This window comes from Corvus kubaryi, unplaced genomic scaffold (assembly GCF_017639235.1).
Source record: "Corvus kubaryi isolate FWS band 111438036 unplaced genomic scaffold, C.kubaryi_AGA036_p1.0 37396, whole genome shotgun sequence".
NCBI lineage: Eukaryota > Metazoa > Chordata > Aves > Passeriformes > Corvidae > Corvus > Corvus kubaryi.
The window spans coordinates 26565139-26578763 of NW_024581135.1; the positions used below are offsets into that span (position 1 = coordinate 26565139).

Consider the following 13625-nt stretch of genomic DNA (forward strand, 5'->3'; position numbering starts at 1 on the left):
GGAGGCAGAGAATTTCCAGGTTCCATCAAGTTTTAAAGTACTGGTTCTGGCCCTGCTGGCTGGGGCAGTACATTATTATGTAAGAGCTACTGTTACTTAGCTGGTTGCCCTAGAAGGCTGCACTCATCCTGTTTGCTAGTACTAACTCCCCACAGGCAAGCAAATTGGCATTATGAGATTACAGATTGGTTTTAGGTTAAAGTCTGCTTTTTTAAGAAATCTCGTTTTGATGGACTGAAGAAGCTTTGCACAGACTATATATGTGGGCCAATAGCTTTGAGAAAACCTCTAACAGCTATTGGCTCCTAAACTATACAGCAGCTTTGGAGAAATTAGTTAGAATCAAATTGAAGGAACAGAGGTGAACTTTATTGACTTCAGGTGACTGAGATTAAGCACAGGTAGGGAAATAAGGGACATTATAAAACACCTGAGAATTGAGTGAGGTTATCAGGGCAAGTAGTCTTGATAGTGTATGCAAATGCAAGGCTGACTTTGGGTTTTATGGGAAGAAGCTTGTGTAAGTATATCTGGTATTTTTAAAACAGCTTTTGTTGTTTTCTTTTTAAGTGCATTTTATGTTGAATTTGAGCTGTCAAAAAATAAAAGTGGGAGCTTTACTGCTGTATATCACCAGTTTTCACAGGCTCAGCAGCAATTAACTTTGCAGATCCTGTACAAATCTAGCTTCTGTCTTGATGAGCTAATGTATCCCCAACTGAAGGAGTAAAAGAAGGGAGTTAAGAAAGGTAGCGTTGCTGTTAGTTAGTGTGCATGGTGATGAGCACATTCTAACATTATAGCTTTATGGCTATGTATGTCGATAAGTAACTGCATTCTGACTCATGTAAGTGTTAGCTTTTATTATGGAATTACATGGAAAATTGGGTTTGTGCCAGAGTCTGAGACTTTGGCCTTATCACTATAAGGCTCTGTTTTAAAAAACCCCTTTAATTTATAAAAAGCAGTAATGGTCAGGATAGAGTATTTGTCATTTTCCATTCTGTTAGTATTGTGTGTCGCTGTGGAGCTTTTGCATGGCTTATTTTGGTGCTTTGTGTGTGTTATTAAGCTCATAATGAGCTCTTACTGTGAGCTTGGCACAGCATGAACATATTTGGCATTTCTTCCTGCTAGGCCTTGCCTAAGAAAGATCATCTTCGTTCTATAGCTCTGTATAGCATTTGTTTTGGTTCTCTTTATTTTTTCCCTCCCTTGTCAATTCTGGATTGTTTTAACAGTTGTGATTAAAACTAATTCCCATGAGGCTAGATACTGATTGTTCCACTGGCTAGTCAAAGTGCACGTCTTGGTGTAGCTGTGTTTGTAACTCGCCATTCTGTGAAATGCAGCAATGCAGGCACGGAGTGCAGCCGCTTTGGTGTTTGGTGTTATTACAAGGGAACATGGCACAAAGAGCGTTGAGCTGCTTGTGTTAATGAATGCCCTCTGCCCAGAGCTAATGGATGTGCTTTGCCCTTTCCCAAAGGTAGCTGGTAAAGCTCTGTCTAGTAGTATGAGGATAATAATCTTCTATTTCAATGGAGCTAATGTCTGTTGATTCATTGTTTTTACATTCATGTTGTTTTATGGTTCTCATGTGTGGGGTTTTTTTCCTACTTGCTGGCCACTTAGAGCTAGGCATACGCTTATGCCAGCGGTGATGCCATGCAGGAGTTGCCTGAGTTGTTGTAGAGGGGATGTTAGTGCTCCATGCTATAGTCCAAACAGCTTGCAGCCTAAATGTAACCTGTTTAGGTAGGTGTTGCTTCCTGTGCAGACCTCTGAATAGCCATGCTGTGCCAATGTAAAGCAGGGCACCTGTTCTGTGCTAACATGATGCATAACTGCAAATTTGTTCCCATGCAACTGCCTGGGTGCAGATTTGCTTAATATATGTGTATCCCATTGCTTGCATGGTTGTGATGACTTAAAAAAAAAGCAAACTGTGCCTAAATAGAAAAGTGAATTTTGTTGTGAAATATTATCTTAGTAAAAACCTTAGCAAGAGATTAGGAAGGCAAAATGACAGTGACTTTTGCTCTAATATCTGCTGTTGTGGGAAGGGTTACGCAACTTCACTGAATTTTTATGGTTGGAAGGGACCTCTGGAGACCATGGAGGCCAACCCCCTACCACAGCAGAGTCACCTGGAGCAGGTGACACAGGAATGCGTCCAGGCGGGGTTTGAATGTCTCTGGAGAGGGAGACTCCATGACCCCCTGGGCAGCCTGTTCCAGTGCTCTGCCACCCTCAACGTAAAGCAGTTCTTAATCATGCTGAGGTGGAACTTATTGTGTTGTAGTTTGTGGCCATTACTCTTCATCCTGTCACTGAGCACCACTGAGAAATGTCTGGCACCATCCTCTTGGCAGCCGCCTTTGAGATATTTATATGCATTGCTGAGATCCCCTCTCAGTCTTCTCCAGACTGAACAGGCCCAGCTCCCGCAGTCTCTCCTCATTAAGAGAGACGCTCCAGGTCCTTAATCGTCTTTGTGGCCTCCGCTGGACTCGCCCCAGCTGCTGCGGTCGCCACGGTGCTGTTAACGTTCGGCGCTTCTTTCAACGGCGGCTCCTCCTCTCTGCCGCGGCCCTCTTGGGACCCGGTTCCTCGGCAGCCCCGTGCAGAAGACCGGGAGCGGCCGCGGGCGGAGCCCCGGCGGGAAGTGAGCTCAGGCGCACAGGAAATCCCGCCCGTGCCGCGGCCCTGTGTTTGCGCTGCGGGCAGAGAAAGGAGCGGAGCGCCTGCAGCGGCCCAGCCGAGCCTGCCGCACGACACGGGGCCGAGCCATGTCTGACCAGGTACGGGCAGCTGTCCTGGCCGCGGGGGGACGGGACGGCGGGCGCGGTGGCCCCGGGGGCGCGGGAGGAGCTGCCTGCGCCCCCCCGCCCGCACTCTCCGCGGCCGCGGGGCAGCCCCGGCCCGGGGCGAGCGGAGTCGCGGCCACCCGGAGGGCGCCGGGGAGAATGTTCCCCTAGGGTTGTGTGTGTGTGTGTGGATGCCGATCTCCGATCCCGGCCGAATTCGGGCCCCTCTCCCCCTGCATTTTAATTCGCCTTTCCTCTTCCCTCGGGGTGTTTCGCGAGGAGCGCGGGCGGGCTCCAGGCAGGGATAGTCGGGGGCTGGGGCGGCGTCTGGACAGAGCGGGATCGCCGCCGGGGCAGCCCCAGCCCTGGAAACCCGGGAGTGCAGGGAGGGGTGAGCCGTGTTGTACAACAGTTGTTTCCTTTCGTTTTCCATTTTCCGGGTGCGTGGTAGGATGCTCTTTCTCCGGAGCGGGCTTTGTGCGGGTTAGGCTAGGCTTGCCAGGTCCCCTGTTCGCCCTAGGAATGCGAAAGCTTGGTTTTCTCCTCCTCTTTTTCTCAGCTGAGCGTTGCTTGCCTGTATTAAACACCCCGTCCTTTATCTGTCCTGCCTTCGCTCCTTGTAATATTCTCGTTATGCCCCTGTCATTTCTGTCTTCTGAGCCGGGGACTTAAATAGTTTCTTGTACCGCAAGTTCCTGGGTTGCTCGGCCTGGCATGTATACAGTGCTTTGCTTACAACTATTGCTTTAGGCTATGTGATCTGCTGGTGGAAAGTTAAAACAGCGTTCCGGTTTTAATTTGTATTCTGTTTTGCTTTATTTTTTATATTGTCGTCATAGGGCACTGTTTCCTAACTTCGGTTTTTCCACAGTGTAACTAACCATCATGATAATGTCAGTACCTACAAATGTTTCTCGTAGTGCTGTGAAGTCAAGAATAGTACTAGTGCCAGCCAGGAAATTAAAAGTCCCCAGAGACAAGGCTAAGCTTAGTGCGTACCGTGTGTGCTTTGGGGAGTAGCCTTGGTGCAGTGTGAGCGGTGAAAAGAAGCCAGTGCTGTGTGCGCTGGTGGTCTTCCTCCCCGCCCCCGACTTTCCAGCACAATGCAGCTGACGATGGTGCTGCTGCCTGTCTGTGCCTGTGCCTGGGAGAGGGGCAGCTGGGAGCTCAGCGATTGCTGGCTCCCAGTAGGACACATTGCCCCTGTAGTAAAATACGTTAAAGTGACTGCGTTTAAAAAAATCCACCAACAAATTCTGAGCTGGATTTTATAGACAGATGTTCACGTGACCTGCTCTGTAGTTGTCTGCATATGTGATCCAAGGCATGTTTTAACAAATAGCAGCTTTCATTAGGTAAATCCTTCTCCAGGCAAGTTCTGCTAAAACACATACATATTTTGTCTTTGGGACTGCTTGAAGTTTGTAAAATTCCATGTATGCGATAACCTGTTGTGGCTATATATCTTAAAGGTCTGCGAATAAGGACCCTGCTGTTTATTTTATTAGATAAGCAAAATATTGTTAGATGTTGTGTCATTCTCTTCTGGGGAGACTGTGCAACAAGAGCTAAACAGATGTTTAAGTAAAAGGATAATGTAGCATTTTGCAGGACTATAAATCTCATTCCTCTGTTTATCAATCCTACAGGAATAACTGGTTTATCTAAAATTGTGAATTGCTTACAGTTCTTTTTGGCTCTGGAATTAAGTTAAGAGGGGGTCATTTGTCACCAGTTATGATTATTTTGACTTGACTTTACAGTAAAAGAAGTGTACTGGGCTCTGTTACTTTATTTTCAGTGGGAAATTGACTTTTATGATAAGTAAAAATGCTTGAAAGAAGGGCAGGCTTCAAAAAAACACATGGCTGCCTAGTGGATCTAAGCAAAACCAAAACAAAACACAAATTGTTTTCCCCTCCCCTCAAGTGCGTTGTGCTGGTTTTGCTTTATTTGAATCTAAATGTTATCTGTTCATGTACTGCTAATAAAGAATGCTATAGTTTGTATGCATTTTTCCACTCCTATAAAAAAATGTAAGCATTTATTTGCTTTGTTAGGGAGTATATTGTACTTCTGTTTCTCTAGTAATTTTGGTTTTATTGATTTTTCTTTAAAATGCTGAGTATAGGGTTTGTTTTTTTAAGGTTGGACATTGAAGTTTGAGCACTTCTGAAAATTGGAGGAGGAAACTTGTGATATGTTGCCTCACAATGTTTAGTTTGTGTGTGTTTTGTTTTTGCTAGTTGCAATAGCAATACCAGTGTGTTTCATCCAAGAAACTTTGTGTGCTTTTTAGGGTCGTTATAGAAGTGTGAGACAGTGCTAGGAGCCTTATTTTGTGCTCTTTAGGAAAACTGCAGTGAAGCCTTTAAAACCCTAGGCATCTAATGAAAGTTAGAAATTGGAATGTTGTGGTATTTCTGGTCTCTTTGTATGGTGGTTTTTTCCATGTCCTGTTTCATGAGATGCCCTAAGCACCCGTTCTTTTCACAGGGCAAGAAGTCTGGAGGCTTGCTTGGAAATTGCTGATCGAGGATTTTGTTAACGAATGCTTGTAGTTTTACAATCTTACAATCTCCTTCCTTTCTTTATTCTTAAATGTTTTTGTGATGCCTTTACCATTTGGCATTGAATGGCAGTATAGTTCACTGACAAACTGCAGAGAGCATTTTCAGACTTGCTGGGTCTTGTATCCTGATGTAAAATATTTTGCTCCTATTTTAAGCTTTGGTTATTGGCACTGTCAACATTTGATTTGATATTTCTTTTTTCCTGAAGCTACAGCTTTCTTTCCTTGTATTTTGTGGGTGAGAGGTTGCAGGGCTTTAAATGAGCATCTTTATGATTTGAAGACTTCAATTGCCTCTGCTTATTCTGCTGTTTGCTGCTTTCCCTATTTGTTTTTAATACTAGAGCCCTCTTTCCTTGAGGGTAGGAATCAAACATGAATCATAGTTTTATCACTCATATTGGCCAGAGGCACTGTCATAGTAGCAATGATAATTAGTAATAGCTTGTATGGGATGATTCGGTTTGGAAACCTGAGTAGGCAGATCTGTTACAATGCACAGAACTATAACTACCACAAATACCTCTACTGCTGGGATAATAAGCTGTCATGCAATTTGTAAAGTAAATTTAGACAGTGGCTGACCTGAAATGTCATGTAAAGGGACAGTGTTCTTACAAATTCTTTCAGTAGTAGTGAAACAGGAGCTACTTTTAAAGTTACAGACTTCAGATCAGTAGAGATCTGAATCTTATTCTCATTTCTAGAGGTCAGTAGTCCTGCATAAAGACATGAAAAGTGCTGTTTGAGCAAGTTATCAGAACAAGTTGCAGGTTCTTGTTTTTCTTTCTTTCTAGTCAGGAGTGAATACCAGTGTATTTCTATTCCTCCAAGTAGTCCCAGGAGCTTAGAGTCCAAATATGTTAGGGAAAACTTTGGTGCACAACACAGGTGATCTGACTGTGTTACCTGTGAAGACTCCTTTCATGCTTCTAAAGTGACTTGCTTGAAGGCCTGTGTGTGAGTGTCAGGCTTCTTGAAAGCTTGGGTTCAGTTTCTGGATTTGAGCTTGAAGGGTGATGAATCAGTCCCAGCAGTTTAGGTTGTGCCCAGATGGGTATTTAAAAAAAAAGGTATTCAAACCAGGTGGAGTCTCTGGCTCATACTTCTTTCCATTGTAGAAACTGCACTGATCTGGGTTGAGGCAGAGAGTCAAACTGATAGAAAGAACACTTCCTCTCTTTCTTTACTCCAGATTGAGACTGGTACAGATGGCAAAGGTGTTTGCAGACTTGCTCTGTGCCCTTCCCTGAACTTTTAATGTTCAAAGAAGTTGTGTGTGTTTAATCTCTTTAAGGAGGAGAGAAAAAGCTTCAAAAGGTTTTAATCTGGAGATAGATACCTATATGGATGGACTTAATAGAGAAGGCTAGTATGCGTTTTTGGCACTTGATCCTAAATTTCAAGTCCAGCCATACAAAGGATATTTCTGTACACTCAGCAAAAAGTCCCTTTAGGGGTGGGAGAAAGCCTATGGTAGGCACCTGTACATATTTTGTTTATTTTGTCTACAACATTAAGCAGTAAAATATAAAACACGAAACACGATCAGCAGGGTATCTGTGTTTATGACTACTTGGGAACAATTCTTCAGTGAGCACGATCTAGACCTGATGTCTGTGTAAAATCCCTTTGTGCTTCAATAGAACATAACTAAAGGCCTGATCCAGGATATGTAGTGACAGGCAAGGAACGGGGTTAATAGTACCTGATTTCTCACTTGTTTCATCTATCAACCAGTAACATGAAAACTCTGATGTCCTTAATTAATGTCTTAGAGTGTATAACACTTAAACCCTTTTGATGAGCTTTAGTGCTCAAGTTGTTGAATCAAACTTGTCTGTACAGTTAATTCTTATCCTGGAAAGATATCAAAACACCATAGTGCTTGGAACTGCACCTTTTTTAAAACTTTAAAGTATTGTGGTCTTAAAACAAATGTGTTAGAAGGAAGCTTTTTGTTGTCATAGAAAAGAAGGTAGCTGACCAGCCTTTTGAAAATAAGGACTGCCTTTGATGCAATGGGCTGAAAAATGTTTGCATGGTTCACTCTCCCTAAGTTTATAGGGTGTCACAAGTGCTTTCTGTTTACTCTCCTCACAATTCTTTTTTCTGTCAAGTATCTGAGCCTCTTAGTACACTTCTTGTGGGTTTTTTTTGCAGTTTGTTTGTTGTCTAGGAGTTAGAGGTATAAAATCATGCATCTTATATTTGTATGTCATCTATTTCCAAATGATTCTTCTCTCATCTCTTATGTTCTTTATGGTGTTTCTTCTCATTAGTTAAACTTCTGACAAGTAGACAGACAACCTTTCATAATACTATGTTGCTGTTATTTTTGTGCAAACATGGAGAAAGAAAGAAATAAGACAACCTGAGTAGTCTGATTTCATGCAATAAAGAGGATGACAGCTGCCACGTTGTCCAGTGAAAATAATGAAGTGTTGAACTGATCAGGTTGTTTTACATTTTTCTTGCAGGAAGCAAAACCTTCAGCTGAGGACTTAGGAGATAAGAAAGAAGGGGAGTACATTAAACTCAAAGTCATTGGGCAGGTGAGTTTTTTACATAACTGCTTGTTGACATTTGATGGAAGTGTGACTTTTTGTATGGTAGAAATGACCAAATGAAAATTGATACTTTCAGTTCTTCAGTGTGGATCCTCCCCTGCCGTAAACTACTTCCAGTTGCCAGTAACGTGTGTTAGTATACTCTAGTATACTAGAGTGTAGTATAGTGCTTTTTTTAAAGCATTGAGGGATTAATTTATCCAAGGGTTTGAATTAAGTAAATGGCAAACTTGATAAGTTCAGGTCTTCAAAGTTTGTAGAGTACTCTAGGCATGAGGTCATCTTTCTTTTCAGGGATAGGAAAAGGATTCTGTTGGCTGCCTTGTTAGTAGATGTAGCAACCACATGAATGGTGGATTAGAAGTCTGTATTCTGGCTGTGTTGGAATGTGAATGTTGAGAATGTTGGAATCTTCTGTGCAAAGAACCCCTAGCTCAGATGACTTAACTGGGATTGTTTGTTGGAGTAGTATTGTTTGCTGCAGTTGGGTGGAGACAGATGACCTTAAAGTAGGACTAACAGAAACTACCTTACCTCTTGCTGGCCTCATCAGCAATTATGAGAACACATTGAAAAGCTGAAAAGTGGCCCACATGGCTTTTGCACAGAACCCCTTGCAATCTGTTTATCTACAGCCATTTTGACAGTTGCAGCTACTTGTATCTTATGGTTGGTGGAAAGGGCTATGGAATAACGAGGCCTGAGATTTCTCCTTACATTAGTCTTGCATTGCCAAGTCGGCCTGTATGCTAACTTCTAGATAATTACTCTAATTGAATAAGGTTTCATATATATTCTGAAGTACAAGCTTTAACTTGTCTCTTTAGGAGTCTCAGAGCAGAAATCCCCTGCATATGTATGTTTGTATTTCATAAGTATATCATCTGGTTAAAAATGGAAGCACAGACTGAACCATGTATGGATTTTAGTAATTCTAAATCCAAAACCTCCATGTTGAGCCTAAGGCTATACTATGCCATCTGTTTTTTTAAAAAGAGCTTCCTGTGGAAGTACATAGTGAATTTAGTGACTGACAAATCATTGTGGAGGTTCATGTTATGATGCACCAAGGTATGCATGGTTAAATCACATTCATGTTTCATGTAAGTTCATGTAACATTCAGCTCTACCTAAGTTTTTTTCTTAACGAAACACTTAAAAATAACATAAAGTTAGTAGTTACTACAAGGAGAGTAAATTTTTTTCTTTTCTGTCCTTAGGACAGCAGTGAAATTCACTTCAAGGTGAAAATGACTACACACCTCAAGAAACTCAAAGAATCATACTGTCAAAGACAGGTTTGTGAAACAATGACATTCCTTAAAAAAAAAAAATTCAAACCACTTTTCTCACTGTTCCTTTCAAATACAGACTTTTGAGGTATCTGATGGTACAAATATAATGGATCTCCTCGTTTCTTTTTGACAAGTAAAAGTGATTCCTATGTAAGACAATTGTGAAGTTTGTAGTAAGTTAAAATTACTGTTTGAAAATATGTAGTGGCTGCTCAGAAAACACAGAATTTGTTTTAAAATGCCCAGGTGTGCACTTATAGTTACTTTAAAATCCTTTGTTTCCAAGCAAAATTGGCTTGAAGCTGTAGAATACTGCACCTTAGGATGAGGGTGGCCTCGGGCATTGCTACAGCCATTAATATGGTAATCAAGTAACTCTGGCTATTATACCCTAAGTTAAAGAAATCTGCAATATTAATTGTGGATGTAGGTAAATAGTAACAGCTGTTACAGAACAAAAATATATCTTCACTTCCAGATTCTGTGGCAGATATTGTGGATTCACAGCTGCTATTTCCAGAAGCCCTGGCCTAGTTTGCCCTCAGCTTTGGGGATAGAGGTCTTGTGTGGCCTTTTCTTGGATAAGTGTGTTGGAGTTCACTTCAGGAGATATAATCATAAGTAATAAAATTTTGGGGGCTTTTTTCCTCATATTTTGAGAAGTTGGACTTGTCATTGAAGTGTTCTTTTATGAAATGTGTTCTTTTTTGCTATCTTTCTGGAGTAGGAGGAAAGAGTAGATCAAACACCAGATACATTTGTAGCTAAATCCAAATGATTAAATTTATGATTCATTTTAAAAACCTGAAATTTTAAAAAAAGTCTTGAAAATAATTCATGCAGCAGTCTTACTGACTAATGAAAATATGTGTGTGGAATTCTTTCTTTAATAAATAAATAATTCGAATGAACACACCTTTATCTCCTGGGCTGAGTTCTGGAGGGTCTATGATTGCCTTCAGCAGCAGTCAGTGCAGTTTTTGGTGTCAAGTAGCCTTTCTTTGGTAAAGGGACCATGAACATTTCTTCCACATTGACCACAGGGATTGTTGAAACTGTGAAGATCTGTCCTTACCTGAGAATTTTCTGCCTAGTTATTTGCAAGCAGTATTTGAGAGCTAATTGATGTACAAACTGTGTGATATTTCACATGAGTTTGTTTTGCTCGTAACTTGAAAGAAAGGAAAAGGTGAGGTGTTTGCCTTATCTATTGATGTGAAGTATGACATTCTGCCAGAACATGGGCACATTGTGCAACAGACATACTTTAACTCTATTTACCTTTGGGATGTTTGTTTCTCCTTGTTTGAATGCTGTTCCTTTTTCTTCCCCTCATCTCTGCTTTTGTTCCCAGTGCTGAGCATTTGCAGAATTGATAATGGTAAAGGTTGCAATTCCGTTCTATAGCCATAGAAGATTGGGAAAATAAGGGTAGGAGTTCATGAAGTAAGCATCATGCTCTTGTTGTCTTAGGATCCTTAAATAAGGCTGATAATGCAGTTCAGAAAAATACATGTGTAATGATATCTTGAGAGAGAGGGTATAGTCAGTACTTAATTTACAAGTAAAGACAAGTTTAAAAAGTTAAGGAAACTTCCAAGTTGTTGAGCTAGAACTCCAGTGGGACTCTGGAATAAACATGCATTTTGGAACTGTCATACTTTTTGAGTCACTTCTTTGTAGTCTTCATGAATACAACAGGATAGCTGAGCTCCCTGTGTAACAGGAACTAACACTGTTTTATGACTTTCATGTGTTGTTTTTATTTAAGATGTTTTTTCTTGTAAACCCATGCAAGATTCAGTAAGTTGTTGGTTTTTTTCCTTACACATCTGTGTGTTTTTTTAGGGTGTTCCAATGAATTCACTCAGGTTTCTCTTCGAGGGTCAGAGAATTACTGATAATCATACCCCCAAGGAGGTGAGTTTCTTTCTTGAAATATAGTTTGGTTTCTCTAACTAGGATCTTTTAGTTAGGCAAATAGGCAGTTTGGAAAGAGACTGATTGGATCTCCATGTGTAATGCCTCAGAAAGGAGGGCGTAGCCACTGCTTACTAGAGGGGGGAAAAACATGAAGGGAACTTTCCAGTTGTTGAGCTTGAACTTCACTATGACTTTGGAATAAATATGCATTTAGTTCACATTTAGTAGATCAAAGTGTAAACAAACAGAAAGCAGTTACTTCTGTCCAGTGACTTCCACCAATTGTTATGAAAAAGCAGGAAGAAATACTCATAATAATGACCTTCTGAAAAATCAAACTTGTTGACTGTGAAATTGAACAAATTGCTCTCTGTGAGAGAATAGTTGTAAACAGGCTTTGAGTTGCCAGCTGTAGGTGTTAAGCTGTATTGTGAGCTAGTAGTGCACTATAGTATATATAATTCACGTGGCTCTGCAGCTGGTGCATTCACTATGATGTTGCTGATGTTCTTGTTCCCCCTAAACAAGGGGTTTTGAGAAAGGTAAAACCAACAATTTCCAGGCTAATGTGTACTGCTCCACAAGTAGGTTTTTGCTATAAGGCTTTTGCTTTGACTCAAATACCTAAGTCTGAGGAAAAAAGACTAACAAGTCACAAATATTGTTTAGTGAGATGGTGACTGAAACTTTTTTCACCCCTTTGATGAATTATGATGGGATAGAGGAACAAAGCATTTTGTATAATTTGTCTAGGACCTGCTCTGATTTCATCACACCAGATTTATAACAATTATTTGCTGTTTTTCTCTGTTCTCACAGCTGGGGATGGAGGAGGAAGATGTGATTGAAGTTTATCAGGAACAGACGGGGGGTCACTCGACAGTTTAGATCCTTCTGTTTTACTTCCCCCTTAATCCTTTTTTATTTTTAAATAATAGTTCTTTTGTAATGTGGTGTTCAACACTGAAACTGGCACCCCATCTCTGGGAGTTTACTTTCAAGCGTCTGGTATTTTGAATTCTCGTGCTCATTATACACTATTGTTTCTGTTTTCATTGTGCTGAACTTCTGTGATCCAGCTGCAACCTTGCTCCCCTCTTCCCTTCTGCCCTCCCCTTTAGGAATACATGTACTCACATGCATTTGTATGTTCACTGGGTTCGTGCATTTCAGGCACGAAGGCTGTAAGATCTGCCAGGTGGGCGAGTGTTCTTAATGACTTCCATATCTGCCCTGAAGTTTTGATGTGTGACTGTCTCACTCCTGGACTATAACTTTCAGTGCGAGATGAAGTTTTTCAGAGAACTAAACTGTGGAGAAGTTGTGTATCCATAACTCAGAGCTATTTTGCTTAAATTGTGCTGATGGCCCAACGAGGAAGATTGCCGAGTTGGAAATGGAAAAGCTAGAACTGTTGTCATCTGTTCCTTGCTCCAGAGATGGCTTTGCTGAAGATGTGAAATTGAAAACCCTAATGATTTTTAAATCTTACCAGAAGAGCCCAGAAGCATTTTAACCTCATATAGCAATTAGTATGTGCAGGTATCCATGCAAGAATGTTCACAGCAGCCAACTGGTGTTACTTTGACACTCTTGTTTGTACCTTTTGGCCTGGGACGTGGGTTTTGAATGGACATTGTCTGTACCAGCTTCATTTAAAATAAACAAAAAAACCAATTTTATAAACAACCTGCATTTTCTTTTCAAATGTTTGGAAATGAGTAAAACCATAAGAAGTCATAATTAGGGCATGCTTTTCCAGTGACTGTAAGTTTAAGCCAGAAAAAAATTGTGCTCTGTAAATATACCTCATAATTTTTTTTCTACTTGCCCTAGTAAAATACTTGATCTGCTTGTTTTGCAGGTGACTATTAGAGACTACCAGCTGTTTCTTTTCTTGGTAGAGAATATTCACATACAGTTACATAAATCTTCATGCACATAATTTAAGCTGAAAATGCAACTTGGAAGTAAATAAAGATGGCTTTTAATGTCTACATTTCACATGCAATGGTACCATTAAATAATCTATGATGGATGATATGGAAGTGTCATGACAGTTCACTGGGCATCAGTATCAGGGTCTACATGTTCCAGCTACTTACAGGTTACAGATGGTCAGTTTGAGAGCTTGTTACTGGATATGAAAGCTGAGGTGGGAGATTATGGGCAGAGTAGTGTGAAGAGAAGATTTTGGTACTCTCCCTGCTTCAGCTTTTTTGCAGATAAATAGGACTAGTTTGGTAGATCAAGTTCCATATAAATGCCAGCTTCAGTTAAAGACACGTTTTAGTGCTGGCATACCTGGAAAAAATAGCAGGTTTTTAGTACTTTTTTAATGGCATTTGCTGTGAAGCTGGACATGCATTTTCTTTCATGCTTGTGGTTGTCCTGTTCCTGATTTAGTAATACTTTTGTATGCATAATTGCACTAAGCAGTTTTTTAAAGATTAAA

The 13625-nt window shown here is 40.8% G+C and overlaps 1 protein-coding gene across 1 annotated transcript; it reads left to right on the forward strand.

Annotated features, from left to right (window-relative positions):
- The first annotated feature begins 2681 nt into the window (after window positions 1-2681).
- On the forward strand, window positions 2682-12859 carry SUMO1 (small ubiquitin like modifier 1). The gene is made up of 5 exons (XM_042040434.1): window positions 2682-2804; window positions 7863-7937; window positions 9173-9250; window positions 11096-11167; window positions 11990-12859. Exons 1-5 carry the CDS (start codon window positions 2793-2795, stop codon window positions 12056-12058), a joined length of 306 nt encoding a protein of 101 aa, XP_041896368.1. The 5' UTR covers window positions 2682-2792; the 3' UTR covers window positions 12059-12859.
- The last annotated feature ends 766 nt before the right edge of the window (window positions 12860-13625 follow it).

What these genes read in the sequence shown, in the direction of transcription:
- SUMO1 (XM_042040434.1), top strand. An exon ending in AACTCAAAGTCATTGGGCAG is followed by an intron (nt 7,938 to 9,172) that starts GTGAGTTTTTTA and finishes TTCTGTCCTTAG; the next exon opens with GACAGCAGTGAAATTCACTT. An exon ending in ATAATCATACCCCCAAGGAG is followed by an intron (nt 11,168 to 11,989) that starts GTGAGTTTCTTT and finishes CTGTTCTCACAG; the next exon opens with CTGGGGATGGAGGAGGAAGA.